Here is a 21526-nt window from a genome sequence, read left to right on the forward strand (position 1 = left end):
TATAAAGTAATCCTGCCTCACAGGCTGACTGAGGATGGAAAGAGATGCTACAGATAACTACAAAGGGGAGTGTTTAAGAGTGTCTGCCTCAGAGTGAGTATTCAAAAACTAACAGCAAGTACATCATTGTTTTAGCAATCCTTCCCTGGCCTGAAGAGTCTAAGAAAACTCATAGTATCTAATCCAACTTCCTTGGGGAACATTTAGAGAAAGTTATCAGAAACATCTAAGGCTCCATTACACCCACCATTTATATTGTATAATCTTAGTCAACCCCTAACATTATTGCAGAGACTTTCTTGTTAAGATAAATTCTTCTTCATCATGTTATAAGTTTATTGTACTTGTGACATGGGACGTTGGTCTCCAATTAAGAGCACAAGCCAAAACAGTAGTAAATTAGAAAGGACCCTTCAAATGTTTTAAAATTAGAAAATAAAGCAATCCCTAGCTCTCTTGCAATTCAAGAGCTGTGCAGACTGTATTTCTATTTTGGAGCCTCTCCTACATGCCAAATGGTGTCCTGGGCACCAGAGATAAAGCAGAAAATAAACCAAGCCCTGCCCTCAAACAATTTACTTTCTGTTGGGACAAACACAGAACACACAAACAAAACACAAACACGTAGCGTGTCAGGGGACAGCAAGTCTTTTAAAGGCAGGGCCTGGCAGCAGGGGGCTGGAGGTGGAGGTGCTGTTTGATGTTAATTGGTCAGGAGCAGGCAGAGCCCCTGTGGGGCAGGGGTGCAGGGCTGGGGCCAGGCAGGCACCAGTTGGGGCAGAGGGAACAGCAGTGCAGAGGAACAGGAACAAACACCAAAATGTGCAACCACACACAATCCAGATGCAGTGTTTCTTCTCATGTTAATTACCACGTGACCCTCAAGTTCTGGGAGATGGGAAGTAGCATCGCGGTCCCCAAGGGCCTGGGGAGTGGGTACGGTGAGGTTCCTGTTTCACGGGTGCAGAGTTGCCATCTGAGATGATGAAAAAGTTCTGGAGATGGGTAGTGGTGAAGGTTGCATGATACGACACAGTGAATGTATCTTATGCCTCTGAATCGTACACTTAAAAATGGTTACGATGGCAAAGTTTTTATTGTATGTATTTTACAATTTAAAATAAAACCCCACATGTTCAAAGCCCAGTTTTTAAACTGTAATGCTGAAGCCATTATTATGGGAAGAGTGAAGAGAATCATGTAATCCAAGTGGGCATTTTAAATGTTCTTTTGTAGGTTTTTGGACCAGGGGATGATGAAGTAAAGCAGTGGAAATGCAACATGTTCTCGTTGCTTTTTTTAGGTCTGGGAATTATTTCTTTTTTTACTTTCTTCCTTCAGGTAGGTACCTATGATTTCATCTTCTCGTAAGTCTACCTTCTATTAGAGAATATAAACTATCTATTAGGTTTTATTATCTATTAATATACATTAATTATCAATTAAAACCTAATGGAACTTTTGAATCTTAAATTGAAATGAATTGCAAACATAGTCTGTGCAGCTCTTTCAGAGGGCAGTGTCCTGAGCAGAAGGAATAGAGACTTGGCTATGTTCTAAATTATATTATGTCCCAGGTTTGCCCACAGCAGACATTCATTACAAAGGAAAAAAGAGACTTGAATTCATAAGAGAACATAAGTACCAGTTAAACTCATTATAAACTAGAAAAAAAATCAGTACACCAGTATATTCTCTTTTTTGCTATTACTTTTGGTACCGTTTCAAGCAACTTCTCTGATCTTTTCCTTCTTAACAGATGAACTCTGTGTAAGAACATCTATAATACTGCATTTATATATTGTAAAGCTGGGCAAAATGAACTAAAAAGCCTGTTCTGTTTGTACTTTTCTACCTAGATTTACTAAATTTCTTTTGTCTCTGTAACTCAGCACCACACAGGCTTTTCCAATACCATCCAGTAAGTCAGCAAAATGAGGTTTCCTAGTCTTGTCCACTATGCTTGTCTTCTGTCATTGTTGAGCCAATGGTAAAAGTAAGCCAAGCTTTTTATTTGGAAGTCATTGCCTTACTGGTAGCAACGCAGTGATGCAATCCATCCCAGGCCCTGGTGTGTTAGGGAGTGGGGATAGTTGTAGAAATGTATTTTATATACTGTGGGAAGAGTGGGATGACGAATAGAACTGCACTGCCCACATTGGCCTTGAGCGCTGTGCCGGCCGAGGAAGGAGGAGACCGCAGTAGCCCGGGCTTGGACTCCTGGGGCAGACTCATCCCCAGGTACTGATCACCTACTCTCCTGGCTTAATAAAGACTCCTGATGTGTCCTCCCAGAGCATTCTCTGCACACCTACACCAAAGCTCTGTGTGCCTGGAGGTCTCACCCAGCCCAGCGGTGGACATCTGTGCTGCTCTTCCATTTGAACATGGCATAATTGAGAGAGGAATTTTCCGGCAAGGCCGCTTGAGGAGGAAGAATAGCCTAATTGTTCCCCCAATCTGAGAACAGGTGGAGCTGTGACAGAGAACCAGCAAACTCGTGTGGAACTTGATAGTACAGACCTCCTCCTTCCCTCTACACTACACAAGACAGAATGTGTTCCCGCTTGGAGTTTTGTTACTTGTGCTTCCGGTGGTTTAAAGTATCAGGAACATGCCAAAAGTTGTAATTCTGTATGATTCTGTGCTTACTGAGATGCCCTTGAAAGTTGGGGAAAGGAAACACGTTTAGAATGTTTCAGAAGCCAGGGGTGTCTGCGTGGCTCAGTCGGTTAAGCATCTGACTATTGATTCCAGCTCAGGCCACTTTCTCACAGTTTATGGGTTCTAGTCCCATGTCGGACTCCATACTGACAGTGTGGAACCTGCTTGGGATTCTCTATCTCTCCCTCTCTGCCACTCCCCTGCTCACGTGCTTGCGTGCTTTCTCTCTTTCAAAAATAAATTATTAAAAAAAATTTTTTGAAAGAATGTTTCAGAAGCCATAACTGGACATTTGTAAGGTTTTTGGTCTCAGGATTCTTTTGTATGCTAATGATTGGGCAAGTATATGAATTTGAAATTCGGACTTGGAATTAATGTTTGGTCATAGACTTTTGTTACCTGAATAGTGGACTAATGTATGTGTAATGTAAAAACTAATATGAGTATACCCACTTGGGTCAAATACTACCGATCATCAAAAGGGACAACAGCTTTTTTTTTTTTTTTTTAACCAGGGCTTCACTTTGGGCAAAGCTGGTGAGATCCTCACCACAAGGCTTCGGTTAATGGCTTTTAAAGCAATGCTAAGACAGGTAGGTGTGTGCACTGGAGAATGCCTTCTGCTCAGATTTCTTAAATTCACAGCCTCTTTCTGTCATTTGGGTGTGTGTAGTTCATGACCATGCCCACCTACCCCATCCATGCTTTCTTGCAGGGACTGGGCAGGGCCCTACCAGTTGTCCTGGTCTTTCAATATCCAAAGACTTTTCAGGAATTTCATGGGAGTATGCTTAATTTAGGTAGCTTTTTGAGCTTATTTTGTAACTGTCTCTATCCATATGTATACTGTCATTTTTAAGGACCTGTATCTCTCTTCTCTGGATTCTATGCAGGCCCAAGCTAGGAATCTGAGACCCCAAGATATCTTGAAACAAAGGAGAAGGTGGTTAGTAGGATTCATGTGCCACAACTGACTGTGCTAACTATACATTTTCCCAAATGTTGGTAACTGAGTTTCGGTTTTGTCTTGAGCTCTGTTTTCATATTAATTCATGTGTTGATTCACTCAGTCATTACCAACTATGAGCCCCTGTGCTATTAGCCGGGACTATAAAATGCATTATGTGCCCTCTTGAGAAGTCCACAGTCTTAGTGCAGGACATATGGGGAAATGTGCTTATATGAATTCTCTGTTTTTATGGAGGAGGCTTAAGAGAGAGGGCCAGAATATTATCCATGCACTTGACAGGAAGTGATTATATCCGTGCTCACAAAAAAGCCCATAGCAGGTATCCTATTTAGAGCAGGTCTGAGTTGAGAAACGTTTTTTGCAGTATCTTTTCAGTGTTGCTATGTGGGGAAGATGATTTGTTGTGAAACTCACATGCTATGGATGAGTGTAGGCTGCGGTTAAAATCTTATCTAACGTACGCTTTTTCAATTTTTGGTTAAAGAAACCAAACCAAACAAAACACGGTGAGGAAGCAGGGCTGATTTTCTCCTGCTTAGGAGTTACAGGAGCTGTGTTGAGCACCACTCCATCCCATCTATGCAGTACATCACCTCAGCAGGGAGGAGGTGTCTGCAGTGCATGGGGTAAGGATGGGGTGGTGAAATGTGCCCACCTGTGCCCACCCCCTCAGGTGCAGCTGACGGGGAACACAGCTGCAGCTAGAGAAGCCCTACCCCACTCCCGGCCCCCAGATCAGCTGTGCTCTCCCGGCCACAGCAGGGCAGCCTGGAGCAGGGGTCCTAATGGACCCCAAGGGTGCGTGTTCCTGTCAGGGACCGCAGCTCCGCACTGCATGTCCACTCTCCCCTGACTCCGGGGCCACATTAGGTATGGGTATTTCCAGCATTGAAGGTTTTGGAGGTTTCATCTACTTTTCTTGGCTCGTTTTAATTTGGAACTAATTTAAAGGTGTGCTTTGTGCCACAGGACATGAGCTGGTTTGATGATCATAAAAACAGTACCGGTGCCCTTTCTACAAGACTTGCAACTGATGCCTCCCAGGTCCAAGGAGTATGTAGACTGCATTCTACTCTTTTTCTTTACTGTGGTTTTGAATACAAATATGGCATAGCTGCATCGGTGATGCAGCTGGAAATAACAGAAAACTCAAACCTAAACAATAAAGAGGAAAGTTGGACTTCAGGGTTGATTGATCCATTGACTCAAAGCCGTCATGAAGGACATGTGTGCCCTCTGTGTGTATGTGTGTGTAGTTCTGTGTGTGCGTGTGCCCTCTGTGTGTTGTATGTTCTGTGTGTGTGTGTGCCCTCTGTGTGTGATTTTGTGTGTGGCTCTGTGTGTGTGACTGAGTGGCTTTCAGTCTTCCAAGATGGCTTTATCCTAACGCTCCTTTCCTCGTGGTGGTAAGATGGTTGCCAACGACAAACAGGAGGGTCCAGTGAGAGAGTGCCCACCTGTACCTCAACCACCAAACAACCACCTTCCCTTAAATCTAATTAAGGCTAATTTGGGTTATCTGCCCAACCCTTAGCGATAACTGTCTCTGGGGACGGCCGCATCTCCTTGGTGTAGGTCCCTACCCTTGGAGCTGAGGGCTTTTCCTTTGAAGCTTCCTGCTCCTACACAATGCAGAAGCAGTGGGAGAGCCACCTGCCACGTCCCGAACACCAGCCCTCCTTTTCTGAGCCTACACACAGTAATTCATCCGATGTATGCTTTCTGGTGGGTAGTCTGTTAGGACACGTACACTTCATAACAGATGGTTTCTTGAGGTATATAAATTCCCCTCTTACACATTTGCAGCAAAGCGTTCTCCAAATGACCAGAGTAGGCTGGGGTTTTCTCTCTAAATGTTGCTTTTGTGCAAGAGTGCCTATGCCCCACATCCTTTCCCTAGGGCAGAGCAGCTGATGGCCTGGTTCTGTAAGGCTGAATCCAGGTGGGAAGGACAGGAATGAGAATTGAGGGGCATGACCAAAAAAAGAACTGCAGAGCCTCATGAGTTAGGCACAGGTGTTGTGGGTTTATTGCAATGAAAGGGAGCAAATGTAAGCCAGACCCACAACGCTCTCCTCATTCTGAACTGGAAGCCTGCGGGATTTGCAGCTTAAAACACAGCTCCCTCTTTTCTTTTGCTCTTCCAGGCCACGGGGACCAGGCTGGCTTTAATCGCACAGAATGCAGCTAACCTTGGAACTGGTATCGTCATATCGTTTATCTACGGTTGGCAATTGACCCTTTTGCTATTATCAGTTGTTCCAATTATTGCTTTATCAGGAATCGTTGAAATGAAAATGTTGGCCGGAAATGCCAAAAGAGATAAAAAAGAACTGGAAACTGCTGGAAAGGTGGGTCAAATAAGGCTTCAGTTAGTGTAAGTATTGTTTTTAGACATGTATTTTATTTGAGTTATTCCAACATGCATGTTTTGATAATTAAATGTGCTTGATACAAGTGAATAACTGTAACACTGCATGAAAAAGTTTATCTGTAATAATGCCTATAATCTGACAATGGGATCATTAATATAAGCGTCTCAGCCTGTAGAAAAGCACTTTATGTGTGGTTCTTATAAAGAATTTCTGAATATCTGAAGTCTGTTTTGCCTTTTACTTCATAACCTGATGCCATTGTTGAAATAAATATCACCCCTATTTTACACAGGAGGAGTCCTTAGGGCAGAGAGCGTAAGCGAATTGTTTAAGTTAGTAATTTGCTGGTGCATAGGGGAGCAGTCTTTTCTTCTTGACTGTGATTTCTATAATTAAGGTGGGTGGCCACCAGATGGCAGTAATGCTTTGATTTGTGCTTCCAACTATGCTGGCAATTGGGCAAATATTTACTTCGGCCCTTGCTATGTACCAATTACTGTGTTTATGCACCAACTCATCACATTCTTAGAGTAATTCTATGAAGCAGGCACTAACGTTATCCCGATTTTATAAATGAGGAACTTGAGAAACTAGTTAAAGGCGTTGGCTGGGATTCAAGTTCTGGTCTAATGTCAAAGCCCTTTAGTATGTGGTCCCTATGTATTGAAATGTATCTAAATCTACATCTAAACATTTTACTCACATGTATATGCTTTTAAATATTTAAATATAGATTATAGCCAGGAATATTTTTATTTATGTCAGTATTATCCTCTATTGAAAGATGAGGAGGGTAAACAGGTAATAAGTAGAAATTGTGATCTAGTTTCTACAGCACCACACTTTACACAGCCCTTTCAACCATGTTACTGCGACTGGCTTTCACTCTGGTTATGCGAGGGGGGTGAATAGTATGGCCATGTTACAGGGAAGAAAGTATTCAGAGGGTCAGTGACTTGTTCCAGATGTATGTCACCTAAGGTATGAGATTAAAATTCCCTGCAAGCATGTTTGCACTAACCCACTAATGTCCAAGGAAACCATTTCTGTTTGTCTCTTAACCCACATCAGCTGTAGCTCAGTGTCATGTTGACATCACCCCTGGGTCTCCTTCAGAATGCTTCATTCTTCAGCCCACATCCTCTCCTGGAGCCACTAGGACATTTTATAGTTCTGAGACTTGAGAAGCCCTGGGTGTTCAAAGTGCTTGAAGATTCTCTTGGCTGCTGGCTGTGTATATTTTAAGGCATCACCTCCTGGACTTGTGTTTGGCACAACTAACTGCTGAAAAAAACTCTGTAGTTTTTATTTCCCTTTTCCCCGAACCCTGTTTCTTCCACGTTTCAGAAGGGAAAATTGTCAGTAGGTAGAATGAAGGTCAAGTTTTCTTAGACTAGTTACATGAAAGAAAACATCTCGAATCTAGTTAAGATAATAGTTTTCACTCTATTGAAAATGACTAGGAACACTGAAAGGTATCAGGAGGAGGGCAGTTAGAAATGACCTTATGGCAAATGAAAGATAACCTCTTGGATTATTAGTCTCCGTCTTGGTAGTCACTGTGTATGATACAGGAGAAGATCCCCAACTTCTCTGGTCCTCACTTTATACTTTAATGAACTGAGAAATTTGATCCAATAATGTCCCTTCTTTCTTCCAGCTAATACTCTCATTCTAGGAACCAGAGAATAACCTGGAATGTCCAGTCTGAAATTATTTTTAATAACCAGTTAAACCTAATAAGGTTTTTTTTTTCAACGTTTATTTATTTTTGGGACAGAGAGAGACAGAGCATGAACGGGCGAGGGGCAGAGAGAGAGGGAGACACAGAATCGGAAACAGGCTCCAGGCTCTGAGCCATCAGCCCAGAGCCTGATGCGGGGCTCGAACTCACGGACCGCGAGATCGTGACCTGGCTGAAGTCGGACGCTTAACCGACTGCGCCACCCAGGCGCCCCAATAAAGTTTTTTTTTAAATATAATGTGAGTGGGGCACCTGGGGGGCTCTGTCGGTTGAGCATCAGACTCTTGATTTCTATGCAGGTAATGATCTCGTGGTTGTGGGACTGAGTCCTGTGTCAGGCTCCACACTAAACATAGAGCCTGCTTAAGATTCTCTCTCCCTCTCCATCTGCCCCTAGCTCTCTCTCTCAAAAAAAAAAAAAAAAAAAAAAAAAAGCTGTGTGTGTATATATTTATAATGTGAGAAACTAGAAATTTTAGATGTTGTTAGCAATGAGTCATAATTCAATTTTGTTTACTTAGTTAACTCTTAACACAGAATGAGGGTTAGAAAAAAGGTCCTGGAACACCCCCGCCCCCCATCCCCATCACAGTTTTTTGGTTGTGGGTTGTTTTTGTTTTTGTTTTCCCCCACAAAAATAAAAGCTCTTATTAACCTGGGTATAGATTAATCATGGTTAAGTACATCAGGATTTGGGATCCATTTCCATTTTCCAAAAAGGGCTTGGTAATGAGGATGTTGACTCTTTGGCTGGTAAAGAGGTGGGGAGAGGCTGCATTTAATCCTCCTGACAAGGGCCCTGCCTAATGACTGAAATTATAACCCCGCTGAACCAAGCCTAGCCCATGACCAGAAAATCAAGAGGTGAGTGTGAAGTCATTAACAACTAGCTTCTCCTTGTGTAAATTACAAAGCAGGGCAAGCAGTAAGCATGACGGGTTACGAATGCAGACACGGAATTCTTGCCTACTTTTCAACTCTGGAGCCTCAGCAAGTTAGTGACTTCTCTGTGCCCCAGTTCCCACATCTATAAAAACAGGAAAATACTGATCTCACAGGGTTGGTGTGAGGCTAAGTGGGAGCCTGTCAGTTAAGTGAAGGAATACCTGGCACATAGCAAAAGCTCACAAAGCAAGTATTCTCTAATCTGGCTATCATTACCATTAGATTTTTCATTTCTAATTAAAGATAAAAGGTCATTCAGCCTAAAATATCGAATATCTTGCCTTCATCTGGTTGCAGAGAACTGATGTAAAAATCTTAAATCTGATCAAACAAAAACATAAACTCTTATGCTCTTTGTGTTAATAGTTTAGATGAGCCGCCTGTGGAACTATGCTTTATTTATTTGTTTTTAAATGTTTCTTTGTTTTTGAGAGAGAGCGAGAGAGAGAGAGAGAGAGAGCAGGAGGAGGAGGGGCAGACAGAGAGGGAGACAGAGGATCTGAAGCAGGCTCTGCACTGACAGCAGAGAGCCCAATAGAGGACTCAGACTCAAGAACCGTGAGATTGTAACCTGAGTCCAGGTCAGACCCTTAGACCCTTAATGGGCTAAGCCACCCAGGTGTCCCTGGAACTATGCTTTAAACTAAGTCACAGACCATTAACATTAGTCAAGGGTGGTTTGGCTATAAAAGTCAAAAAACTGCTTTGACTGGCTTGGGTAAAAAGGGTTTTGAGATAAAGACACAGGGAAGTGCAGGGAATACACATGGATTATATTACTGTAAAATCGCCACCAGGTCCTCTGTTAGAGCCACAAGCTCCATGGTGTCTGAGTCTCTTTACACCTTTGTTCCCTTCCTCCCCTGCTGAATATTCAGACCAGCTTTCTCCGCATACCCAGTGTGGCTCCCCACATGGAGACCTTCATCTCTGAATCCACAGGACATCCTGGGTCAAGCAGTGGCCTCCAAGTCTAGTAAACCTATCCATCTGGTGTCTGTCCCTAGTTTAAGCAGGGACTTAAGGCAGAGTCATGTTGTTTACAATCGGGATCTTCATTCCAGTTGTGAGTGACCAGTTTCTCTAGGGATATGTGCGTGGAGGAAATGACCGGCCCCTTCAGTGGGCCCTTATAAATTCCATAGCATAATGCTAGGACCCTCTCTTTTAGGGCCCTACCCTGTAAAGAAAGCAAAGCCACAAAAGGCTGTGACTAAAACTAGTCAAGTAACTGACTGCTGGCAGGGCTGCAAATAAAAACCGGTTTCTGGTGTCGAGACCAGTATGTTTGCTCTAAGCTTGTCAGTCTCCCTGGACATCTGAAGACTTGCCCACCAAGTCTTACAAGATTTGCTTTTAAGATGTCCAATTTTGTCACAGAGTTCATCTTGAAGAACACCTTATGCCATTGCTGTCAAAACTGAAGAAATTAAAAACCTGTCAACAAAATATTGAGGATTCTTTTGACAGAGCCCTAAAGTGTATATTTTTCATTATCCAAAAATGAAAGCCCCACTTCTCATCAAGATCTGTTCTGTGTTACAGATTGCAACGGAAGCAATAGAAAATATTAGGACAGTTGTGTCCTTAACCCAGGAAAGAAAATTTGAGTCGATGTACGTTGAAAAATTGTATGGAGCTTACAGGTAATGAGCATATGTGATTGTTGCTAAGAAACTACTGCTTTGCTGAGGTTTATTGTTCCCAAAAGATAATAAAAATTGTGCTCAAACAACAATAGAACTGGAAGGATGATATTTTCTCAGTATCTCACTGAAAGTAAGTAGCTTTTTGCGCTATAGGATTGGATTTTTACATCTCGTAGAAAAAATAGGTGTGTTCTCCAAGACCTAAATGACACAGAGGTCTGTGCAAACAAATGTTCCTTAGTGTAGGCAACCCAGACACCCAGTGTAGGCGTTTAAGGATCAATATTATTTCAGGGAATTCCTCAAACTTTTATTTTCTTGGAACTGTGTAGACTGAACTAAAGATGAGACTTACTTGGTTAGACTATTCCATTTGTTCTCTGGATGAGGACCAGACCCAACCTACTCTGAAAACACACGTCTCCTGTCTCACTAGTTCTTACTCGAGCAGTTTAAGAAACTCAGTGGCACTATTTGCCACTGGTTTCCAACCAGACAAGGCCTAGTTTTATAAATGAATATATTTTAAAACTAACAAAAATGAAAACAACTTACAGTACAACTTTGTAGACGAGAACAATAGTTCGAACGCTTATAAATTCGAAATGGGAGAATTGAAATTCTCATTCTATCTCCTTAGTTATGTACACTTCATGAAGTAATTTTTCTCTCCATTTGATGCTTGACATATACGTGTATGTGCCATTACCTAAGACTTAAGGTTAATTTGAATTGCAAGGGAATTAAGGGAGAATTCATTTTCAATTTGATTATAATTTAAAGATTGAATAGCATTGTAAATTGTTGAGTAATTTTACATATTGACCGTGCTCACAGGATATAAGTTAAAATATCCAAATCAGTAATATTTTCAATTTTCCCGTCTTTCCAAATGACTTCCTATTTTAATCTAGGAGAAAATAAATTACTGTTCTTTTGGAGGATTTAGAATACTGAAGTATATATAATAAAGTAGCTATACTGATAAAGGATAGCATGTGGTCTAATTAGAAATGGTGTGAAACACATTGTATTGGGGCTGGTGGGATCTAGCTCAGGGAGGAGTTTCTGATGGGTGTCTGCATAAACCTCAGTGACCCTACTTGTCTGAATCTGAAATGTGAATTTTGACGTATGAGGCTATACCTTGTCATTATTAGAAGGCAAGATAGTAATGAAGAAATTGCATTGAGACCATTCCAACTTTAGTCCTAACTTTACATCCTCCACATTTTTGATAAAACAGTCATATTTATATCATAGGGGTTGAATATCTGATTGACTAGATACTAACATTTAATAATATCAGCACCTCTCATTTGAACAACCAATAATGAGGTGCTTTGCTAGACATTTATATTTGTTTAATCCTCAAAAGAATTCTGCATCATGCTGTTTATTCCCATTATACAAATTGGAAAACGTGATGATACACAGAGAGATTGTCACTCACTCAAACTAATAAAACTGGAGTCAGAATATAAACCCAGCCTTAGAAGCTGTTGCTCTTTCTATGACAAAGTGCTAAGAGAGGCCAAAGAGAGGGTTATGAATATACTAACTTGCCTTTCAGGAATTCTGTGCAGAAGGCACATGTCTATGGAATTACTTTTAGTATTTCACAAGCATTTATGTATTTTTCCTATGCCGGTTGTTTTCGATTTGGTGCGTATCTCATCGTGAACGGACACATGCGCTTCAGAGATGTTATTCTGTAAGTAAACTTAAAAATAGATTATTCTAGGGGTGCCTGGGTGGCTCAGTCGGTTGGGCGACCGACTTCAGCTCAGGTCATGATCTCACACTCCGTGAGTTCAAGCCCTGCGTCGGGCTCTGTGCTGACAGCTGAGAGCCTGGAGCCTGTTTCAGATTCCGTGTCTCCCTCTCTCTCTGACCCTCCCCCGTTCATGCTCTCTCTCTGTCTCAAAAATAAATAAATGTAAGGAAAAAAAGTAAAAAAAAATTTAAAAAAAAATTATTCTATAAAAAGGTTTTAGAAAAAGGTTTTAGTAGGTCTATGTAAAGTTTGGGAATAGAAAAAAAAACACGTACTCTAAAATGAGGTCAGAGAGTTGAATCTGCCACAGAAATCTGATCTTGATAATACTCCAAGTACAATTTAAACATCCGAGTTGAACTAAAATGAACCAAGCTCCTAAAAATGATCATATACCAGAATTGTAGTAATACACAGAACTCCAGTCAAGAGGAGAGCGAGTGTAGGCAGAAATAAATTGTAATGAGAAAATCGCTGGTTACCATGGACTCAAAACAGAGGGTTAAATAGCTTGCTGTTGATCTGCAACCAAAGATGGCATTGATAATGGGATGGGAATGCTTAACTGAAATCTGGCAGAGCCTTGTTCCCCTGACTAGGCCTGGGATGACCTTGCCAGCATTGCCTCGTAGCCTCTCCTTTTTTCTCGGTTTCCAAGGCTAACCAGTGGTCTTCCTAACGGATGCATTCCTCTTTTCAAAATATGCTAAATACATTCAATTAGGTTGCATTCTTGTTTTGCCAAAGGGAAGCCATTCTTTTTAAGATCACTGGGCGTATTTCTGCTCTAATGGGTTGATTTTAAAGTAGTAGTAGTGAGCAGCCTTTTTTCTGAACAGGGTCAAGACAAGGAAAGCGTTTTCATCCAAAATTAAAATAACTATGAAAAAAGGTATATATATAATGTTCATAGCTTTCAGGATCCCAGCAGGAAACAGATGCTCCTTCAAAGTGGTAACTAAGAGTTTGCTAAAGGGTCTGTTTATAAAGGTGTGAGAAGAGTTAAGGTAAGCACTACCCAGGAAAGCTGTGAACACCCCAGCAGTTTGCAGCTAGGAACCAACCACTGAGAGCCTCAGCCTAAAGGGCCAGAGGAGGGGAAGAATCTCAGAACCCCGCATAGGGGGACGTCTGTGGTCCCTGATGGAGGGACACCAACAACACAAGAACCTAACCAGACAGAGCCAATACCCTGGCCTCACACTCCTCCAGCCCTCCCTTCCCCTGCTGTTGCCTTTCATGGCCAAACCCCATCAAAAGCCAGAGGACAAGAAAAACCTTTTGATGCCATCCATGAAGGTCAGCCTCTCAGGCAGGAAGTGAGATGGTACAAGATGGGGGGTGGGGGTGAGGTGGAGAGCAGAAAGTGGTTGGAGAGGCACAAAGGGCAATATCCAGCTCTGGGAATTACAACTTTTATTTTCTAGAAGAGCATCACTGAAAAAATTGGCCCTGCTTTTTTGTTTCTACTGATGAGGGAATATGAGTCAGGCTAGCCCAAGCTAGCAACCCCCCCACCCCCACCCCAGTCCCCAGGTGGGATCTGTGGGATACTCCTTGGACACTCCTGGCTACCCAAGAACAAAGGAAAAGGGTTTAAGTGCTTGCCATGGTAGTGTGGGAAACTAAAGCAAATGAAAAATTAAATTCCCTTACGGCCCTCAGCCCATTGACCAGTCCTTGAAACTGGCAGAGTGACCTCCCTCCAGGAGCTGAGCTGCTTAGATAATGACACTTTGTTAGGGGCAAAAGAGAACCTTAGCTTATTATCCCAACCTCAAGGATCCTGTAATTCTACTTCCTTTATCTCAATTGCCCCAGGATATATGCTGGCAATCATACTCCAAGCTTATGCCCCCCCTCCCCAGTATACATTTGAAGGGTCTCATGGCTGGGGTTTTATTAAATGGTAAAAAATGGCATTTTCCTAGCAACAGCTAGCCCTTCAAGGTCCTGGAAACCTTGCTTCCAAAATTCCTTAGAGACTTACTCTCTCCCTGACCCCTTCCCAACCTGAGGGTATATAATGATTTACCCGTCAAGACCCCATACCATACAGCTCTTTCCCCTGCATGGGTCGTGTCCCCATGCTTTATTAAAATCACCTTTTTGTAACAAAGACATCTTCAAGAATTCTTTCTTAGTCGTTGGCTCTGCACCAGCCCACCATCCCCCCAAAACTTCATCACTACCATTAATAAATTAAATTCTGGATAATTGGAAGACAACTTTTTAATCTTCAATGCTAAAGCTAATTTATAGGCTATATCAGAAAGCTAGGCAGCAACATGCTGGTTCATTACTATTTTAAAATTTAGTTTTTGGTAACCAAACTTACCCAGTATTTAAGGGAAAGCCTTATTACACCCACCATTCCTGCCCCCCATGTACTTAAAACATAGTTTGATACCTTAGATTTAGAAGTTTGGGACATGAAAGTTTTTAAAAATTTTTTTAAGTATTGCTAGATAAAAATTTTCCTCCCCTCCCCTTTTTCTAGGGAAGCTCTGATGTCAGAAGTAAATCGTTTTGTGGAGATACAGATCTCAGAATCTTTAGCCCTTCCTAAAAGATACTATAATGTATTATTCTTCAAAGAGAAGATCATTGGAAAATAGAACTTTAGGGCAGTTGTTTTTCTGAGGGTAGTGCCAATAGTTAGCTGAATTGTAAGAGAAAACCTAGTTCTAGTAAAAGAGCTTATTTTCCCTAACAAAATTTCTTTAACTACAGTGATTAATACTGTTTGGGAGCCTAGAAGAAACTACCAACTGGAAGTCAGGGCCAGCATTTCAATAGGAAACATCCTTTCTTGTTGGAGGCTGATCACACCTGCCCCCAAACCCCCCCCAGCCACCCTCCCACCCACCCCCCAGCCACCCTCCCACCCACCCCCCAGCCACCCTCCCAACCCCCCCCCCCCCCAGCACTCTGTATGTACTTCATTCAGTTCCCTCAGGTCTAAAAAGGGTATAACTAGTCATTAAAAGTACTTGAGGTCACAGTCAGATTCAGTTATAAGCCACTTCCTGAAAAAGAAAAACCGTGGCAAGTTACATCAATTTTTGCTTCTTCTCTAGATGTCCTTTGTTAGTGGAATTTCATGGAAATGTGTGTAGTGGTCTTGTGGTGGGGTCGGGGGGAGGCAGGGATCAGTGAAGGGGTACTCAAGGGAGTAAAGAAAATCAATACTAGTAAGCAGTATGTCTTTGGACTTTGAAATATCACAGAGCTAATTATAGAAACTAAGGTTTTCATTCCTCTCCTTCCTTCTAGGGTTTTTACAGCTATTGTGTTTGGTGCGGTAGCCCTAGGACACGCTAGCTCCTTTGCTCCGGACTATGCAAAATCCAAGCTGTCTGCAGCCCACTTATTCATGCTGCTTGAAAGGCAACCTCTGATTGACAGCTACAGTAAAGAGGGCCTGAGGCCTGTGAGTTCTCCGTTGCCTGATGAATGCTTGCTTAATTTTTCCGAAAGGCTTGATGTCTGCTAGATTATAACTGCAGGATATGTTTGTAATGATTCTATCAGCCTGTTTTAGCTTACTCTGGGATATTTACAGGGCTAATATTTGGCCTGCATCCTTAACAGTTTAACATTTCATAAGAGGTTTCAAGGATTCTGAAATAGAGTACACTGAAAGTAAAGAAAGAGGAGCCTGGGCTCAGTGAGTGGAGCATGCGGCTCTTGATCTTGAGGTGGTGAGTTCAAGCCCCATGTTGGGCATAGAGCTTACTTAAAAAAATTTTTTTTTTAATCTTGAAAAGCTAAAACCTCCTGTATCGAATGAAAAGTCATAATAATGAAATTTAAAAAAAAATTAAAATACTCCAGATATACAGGAACTAAGTAATTCCCATGAAAACTGTTAGTTATTTCTGCATGAAGGTCTATGCATGTAATTCTATGGGTAAATTCAAATAGCAATTGTGCTGGGGTGCCTGGCTGGCTCAGTGGATATAGCATACAACTCTTTATCTCAGGATTGTGAGTTCAGGCCCCATGTTGGGTAGAGAGATAACTTAAAAAATACAATCTTTAAAAAATATTAAAAATAGCAATTGGGCTTTAATCACATTTTGTAATGACAGTGTTAAATTGGTAAGAAGGCTCCTTCATTCACATTAAGAGTAATAATGCTATACTGTCTCCAAAGTTAATTCAAATTTAGATCTGAATGTTCATTGTAGGACATGAGCTGCTGTACATTATAATGCACAAGCAGCAGTGTGGGGAAAGAAATGAGGAGTTAGTTTTTCTGGGACTTTATCATGGATGTCACCTGCTGAGAAAATGGCCGTGCCCCACGAATGAGATAAAGAGGTGGCCAGGGGGTACCCTGGGTGGCTCAGTTAAGTGTCTTGATTCTTGATTTCAGCTCAGGTCATGATCTCAGTGTTCATGAGTTTCAGCCCCACATTGGGCTCTCTTGCTGTCAGTGTAAAACCCTCTTGGGAGTCTCTGTCCCCACCCCTCTCTCTGCCCCTCCTTCTCTATCTCTCTCTCTCTCACAAAAAGTAAAAAAAAAAAAAAAAAAAAAAAGGTGCCAGGGTTGGAGGCCAGGGCTGTCCACCGACACCTTACTCAGACACTGCACTGAACGCCCAAGCCTTTGAGCCTTTGGCCACTGGCTTGGCTCTAGCCTCAGAATCCTCATCTGGGAAAGCTAAATAGTTATCTAAATGAACCAGAAATTGAGTTTAGAGAACAAGTCTTTCTAATGTGACTCTAACTTTTACCCCATTCTCCTATCTTCATTTTATGTAACAACAACTTGCTTTCAGTAATAACCAGTGCCAACACTTAAACTGAATATGAATTTTATGTCTTTCTACTTTATCTTTGCTAAAGTTGCTGTGAAAGACTTGTAATAATTATCAGACCAATTATAATAGCAACATTAAACTTTGGTGTTGTTTTGTTTTTAGGATAAGTTGGAAGGAAATGTGACATTTAATAAAGTCCTGTTCAACTATCCCACTCGACCAGATACCCCAGTGCTTCGGGGGCTGAGCCTGGAGGTGAAAAAGGGCCAGACGCTGGCCCTCGTGGGCAGCAGTGGCTGCGGGAAGAGCACGGTGGTCCAGCTCCTCGAGCGGTTCTACGACCCAATGGCCGGAACAGTGGTGAGCACACTTTCTTAAGTTTGTAACCTGATTTAAGGCTTTACTTCAAGTGGCTGATAAACCAGTATTCTTGTAATGGAAAAAAATGGGGCAAATAAAGGCCTATAATCCTATTTGGTGTGATGACCACATTCTATAAACCTCAAACTGGCACCCCTAGATGAGGAGATGGGAACAATAGGGTAACAATAGCTTGACTACACTGTGTAGGTATTCTGTACTAATACTCTGGTGGGAATATCTTTATTTATGGAGAGGTCAAGACTAAATGTACTTGTTTCTATTCCCTCACCCAGAAGGTTACTGCATTCTCAGCTAATATATCACAAGACTTCTCTAGAAGCACTGTGCCTCCTGCTTAAAAAAAATCACCACCACCAAAACCATATTCCCAAAGACAGTGTCCTTTGAACTTGTTTTATGTAGTATTGAACTCTTGTCCTTAGTGCCATCAGAAAGAGAAATGGGAGAAATTTAAGGCTGGTAGTCCTCAGGGAAAGAGTGGTAGAGGTAGGACAGGAAATACCCAACTTTCAGAATCTGGGGCCACATACTTACCAGCTTTTTTAACTGGTCCACCCAGAAGAGGGGAGTAAAGTCAAGTTGAAAGGTTGGAGTCATTCCAGGAACAGCAGATATGAGTAGGACACCTAATTGCAGACTTCTAGAGGCAGAAGGAACACTGGCCTGGAGGAGGGCAGATAAGGACGAAGAGGAATTTGTAAAGACAAGGCCAAATAAGCTACCATTTTGCTGGTGAGATACAGGAAAGGATGGCCTAGTCACCATAAAAATCATTTTGTTGGCCTCCAACAATGTGAGCACTTAGAGGCTGGGAGTCTTGTTACTTCACAAACTGATGATGCCCACATGCAACAATGCTCCAAATGGTAAATCTATTAGTTTATGATTTGTTTTTTTTTTTTTTCTTTTTAAGCCCGTCTTATAGTTTGTGGACTTTGGTTTTCAGCTCCTAGATGGTCAAGAGGCAAAGAAACTTAACATCCAGTGGCTCAGAGCCCACCTTGGAATTGTGTCCCAGGAGCCGGTCCTGTTTGACTGCAGCATTGCTGAGAATATTGCCTACGGAGACAACAGCCGGGTGGTGTCACAGGATGAAATTGTGAACGCAGCCAAAGCAGCCAACATCCATCCTTTCATCGAGACCTTACCCCGCGTAAGTTAATGCGTCACTTCTTAGGATGAAATCACAGTCAACTGCAAACGGTTTTCATCCTCCAAGCAGTATACAAAGTTACACACCAACAAAATCTTAGAGGAGAATTTATCTCTTTAGTAGCACTGGGACCTTGGACAACACACTGAACTGCATACCGTGTTTCCTTACTGGCAAATGAGAATATTGGTCATCATGTCTAGATCTTATAAATGCAGTGAGAGGCAAATGAGGTGACATTAGCTGCAAACACCGTCTCTCAGGTTGCAAACTGGTGGCTGTGGGCTGCATTCAGATTGCAGTCCTGTTTGATTTATCCCTTATGGTACTTATATTTTTAATGATTTTTGAGGTAAACATGGACATGTGGTTGTAAGGAACAGAGATTTTACGTACCCTTTACCTAGCTGCCTCCAGTGCCGTCTTGCCAAACTGTAATACAGTATCACAACCAGGATATTCACTGATAGAACGTGCTCATCTTAGATCCTCTAGTTTTAGTCATCATTTGCTTCTGAGTTTAGTTCTCTGCACTGTTACTGCACGTGCAGACGCCTCCCCAGCATCCCTCATGTTGCCCCGTTACAGTCAGGCACCTCTCCCTTTTCTCCTCACTCCACCCAACCTTTGGCCAACCACTAAGTTTTCCATTCCTCTAATTTTCTACTCTAAGAATGCTATATAAGCATGCATAAACTATTAAGATGAGCTTTTTCCACACAGCATAATCCCCGCAAGTTCTTGTTCTCTATAGTTCATGCCTTTTTCTCTCTTTAGTGCCATGCCATCCTGATTAGTAGGACGAGTAAGGTTGCATGGTACGGATATACCAGCTCGTTGAGCCATTCACCTGTTGAAGCCTATCTACATTGTGTCTAGGTTTGGCTATTAAAATCTCCTAAGTATTACTGTACAGGTTTTAGCGTGAACTGGAGTTTTTATATCTCAGATACATGCCACAAGTGCAGTTGCTGGACCATATGGTAATTGTGTGTTCAGTTTTCTAACAAACTGAACTGTTTTCCAGAGTGTACCATCTTGTGTTCCTACGGCAGGTGTGAATTACAGCTTCTCTGCATCTTTGCCAGCATTTGCTGTTGTAATTCTGGTAGATGTGTAGTAATAACTCATTGTGGTGGGTTTCCTAATGAGAAATGTTGAACATCTTTTTACATACTTACATACTTACTTGGAAATACAGACTGTATTTCCTTTTTGGTGAAATAACTTGTTTTTTTTACTTATTTTCTAATTTGAAAAAAATGTTGAGTTCTGACAGATACTTACATATTTTAGTTATTAGTCCTTTGTCAAATACATAGTTTGCAAATATTTTGAGCCAATCGATAGCTTATTTCTTCATCCTTTAACAGGGTGGGTCCTATGCAGAGCCAAGTGTTTAATTTTGATAAGGTCCAGTTAACACGTTTTCTTTATACACATTGTGCACTTGGTATGAAACAGGGCTATTTCCCTAGCCCCAGGTCTTGAAGAATTTCTCCATCTTTTTTTAAGTTTTATATTTTCGGATAAAGTTTTTCTTTACTGTTTCAATTTATTCATTTGGAGAGGGCATTATTCTCTTATTTGCATGGTCCCCAACTCTCCCTTGTTAGCTTATTGTAGCTACTGTGTCTGTAGCCAAAGTGCATTTAAGTCACTATGGATTTAAAAATGAGAAAAAGTTCAGTGGAACAATTTTCTCCAGTAGTTGGTAAAGGTGAGTTGTCCTGCAAAGATTATTTGAAACTCGAAAGTGATGGCAGGGATCATTAATCTTGTGTCTCAGCTAGCATCTCAGGTTCCACTGAATTAAGCTGAAGTAAATCTCAACTATTTTTACCTTTTCTCTTCTGCTGTAACTAACAATCACAGTCATACACTGTCAAACCCTCCATGTTGGTTAACCTTACTCACCCTTAACACCTAGTCATGGACCCTCATATAGAATTTGATTAGCAGAAAAGCTAAAGCTTCAGCTCTTCACTGATATTGGACTTGAGGAAATTCACATTACTGCCTAAGCCCTACAGTACTTTTTTGGCCCTTTATTCCTTCTGCTTTTTTCCCCCCCAGCCTAGAATGTTCTTTCTCAAGATGCAGCTTTCCAACTTCTTTCCTTCATACACAAAGGTTTCTTTCTTTCATGTATCTCTTGTTTGTTCTCCTTTCTCTCCATAGTTGCTATTTGCTGCTTCTGATCTTTCATACCATGTTGAATATATTACTCATTTGGCACCTATTTGACCTTAAATAGAGTGCTGTATAGGTGGCTGATCTCTTCACATTATAAATTCCTTCAGGGTTAACAACAAAAAAAAGCTGCCTCCATTTTTATATTTCTCACAGTTGTTGGTATAACAGGTATTCCATAAATATTTAAGTGAATGAATGAGTTGAAAAGAGAATACACTAGGTTCCATATGAATATTTAACCTTAAAGTTAAAACTCAAATATTTATATTTAACCTTTAAAGACTGCAAAGACATCAGATCAATTGGCATTATGAGAATGGTGGGAACTCAAGAATTTATTGCTCAAATTTCTGTTGCAGAACACTAGTGAGAACTAAAGAACTTTCTTCTAGTTTGATCGTGATTAAGTGGGGGGAAAAATTAAATGGATCACCACGTAGCTGTTATGTAAACTTCTGTTTCCAAATATTTTTTTCCTGTTAAGCAGAACTGTCAAATGTTGCAAAGTACAAGTTTATTCAGTATACCATGAATCATTTTGGGGGGTTAGGACTTGATTAACTTTACTAATGGTTAACTTGCAGAAATATGAAACAAGAGTGGGAGATAAGGGAACTCAGCTCTCAGGAGGTCAAAAACAGAGGATTGCTATCGCCCGAGCCCTTATCAGACAACCTCAAATCCTACTGTTGGATGAAGCTACATCAGCTCTGGATACTGAAAGTGAAAAGGTGTGGCCTCTGCCCTGATGTTCCATTTACTTTGCATAATAGTTTTTGTGCACTATCAACTACGAAAAAAAGTAAACAAATTTTTCCCAAATTTTGTAAAATTATTTGATTTCCTAAACCAAAAATATTCAAAAGAAAAAAGCAGCATACATCACGTTTTTAGCACAAT

At 41.3% G+C, this 21526-nt stretch overlaps 1 protein-coding gene across 9 annotated transcripts in view; it reads left to right on the forward strand.

The window, feature by feature from the left end:
- Positions 1–21526, forward strand: part of LOC106987580 (phosphatidylcholine translocator ABCB4) — a 70181-nt gene that overhangs the window by 48119 nt on the left and 536 nt on the right. For 7 of the 9 annotated variants that reach the window (XM_053218513.1, XM_053218518.1, XM_053218516.1 and 4 more), the window contains 10 exons: positions 1237–1341; positions 3180–3257; positions 4604–4687; positions 5782–5985; positions 10244–10344; positions 11921–12061; positions 15401–15557; positions 17056–17253; positions 18224–18430; positions 21211–21357. In XM_053218513.1, the coding sequence (XP_053074488.1) occupies positions 1237–1341; positions 3180–3257; positions 4604–4687; positions 5782–5985; positions 10244–10344; positions 11921–12061; positions 15401–15557; positions 17056–17253; positions 18224–18430; positions 21211–21357 (1422 nt within the window). The other 2 variants (XM_053218515.1, XM_053218517.1) reach the window with 2 other exon arrangements.

This window comes from Acinonyx jubatus, chromosome A2 (genome assembly GCF_027475565.1).
Source record: "Acinonyx jubatus isolate Ajub_Pintada_27869175 chromosome A2, VMU_Ajub_asm_v1.0, whole genome shotgun sequence".
Taxonomy (NCBI): domain Eukaryota; kingdom Metazoa; phylum Chordata; class Mammalia; order Carnivora; family Felidae; genus Acinonyx; species Acinonyx jubatus.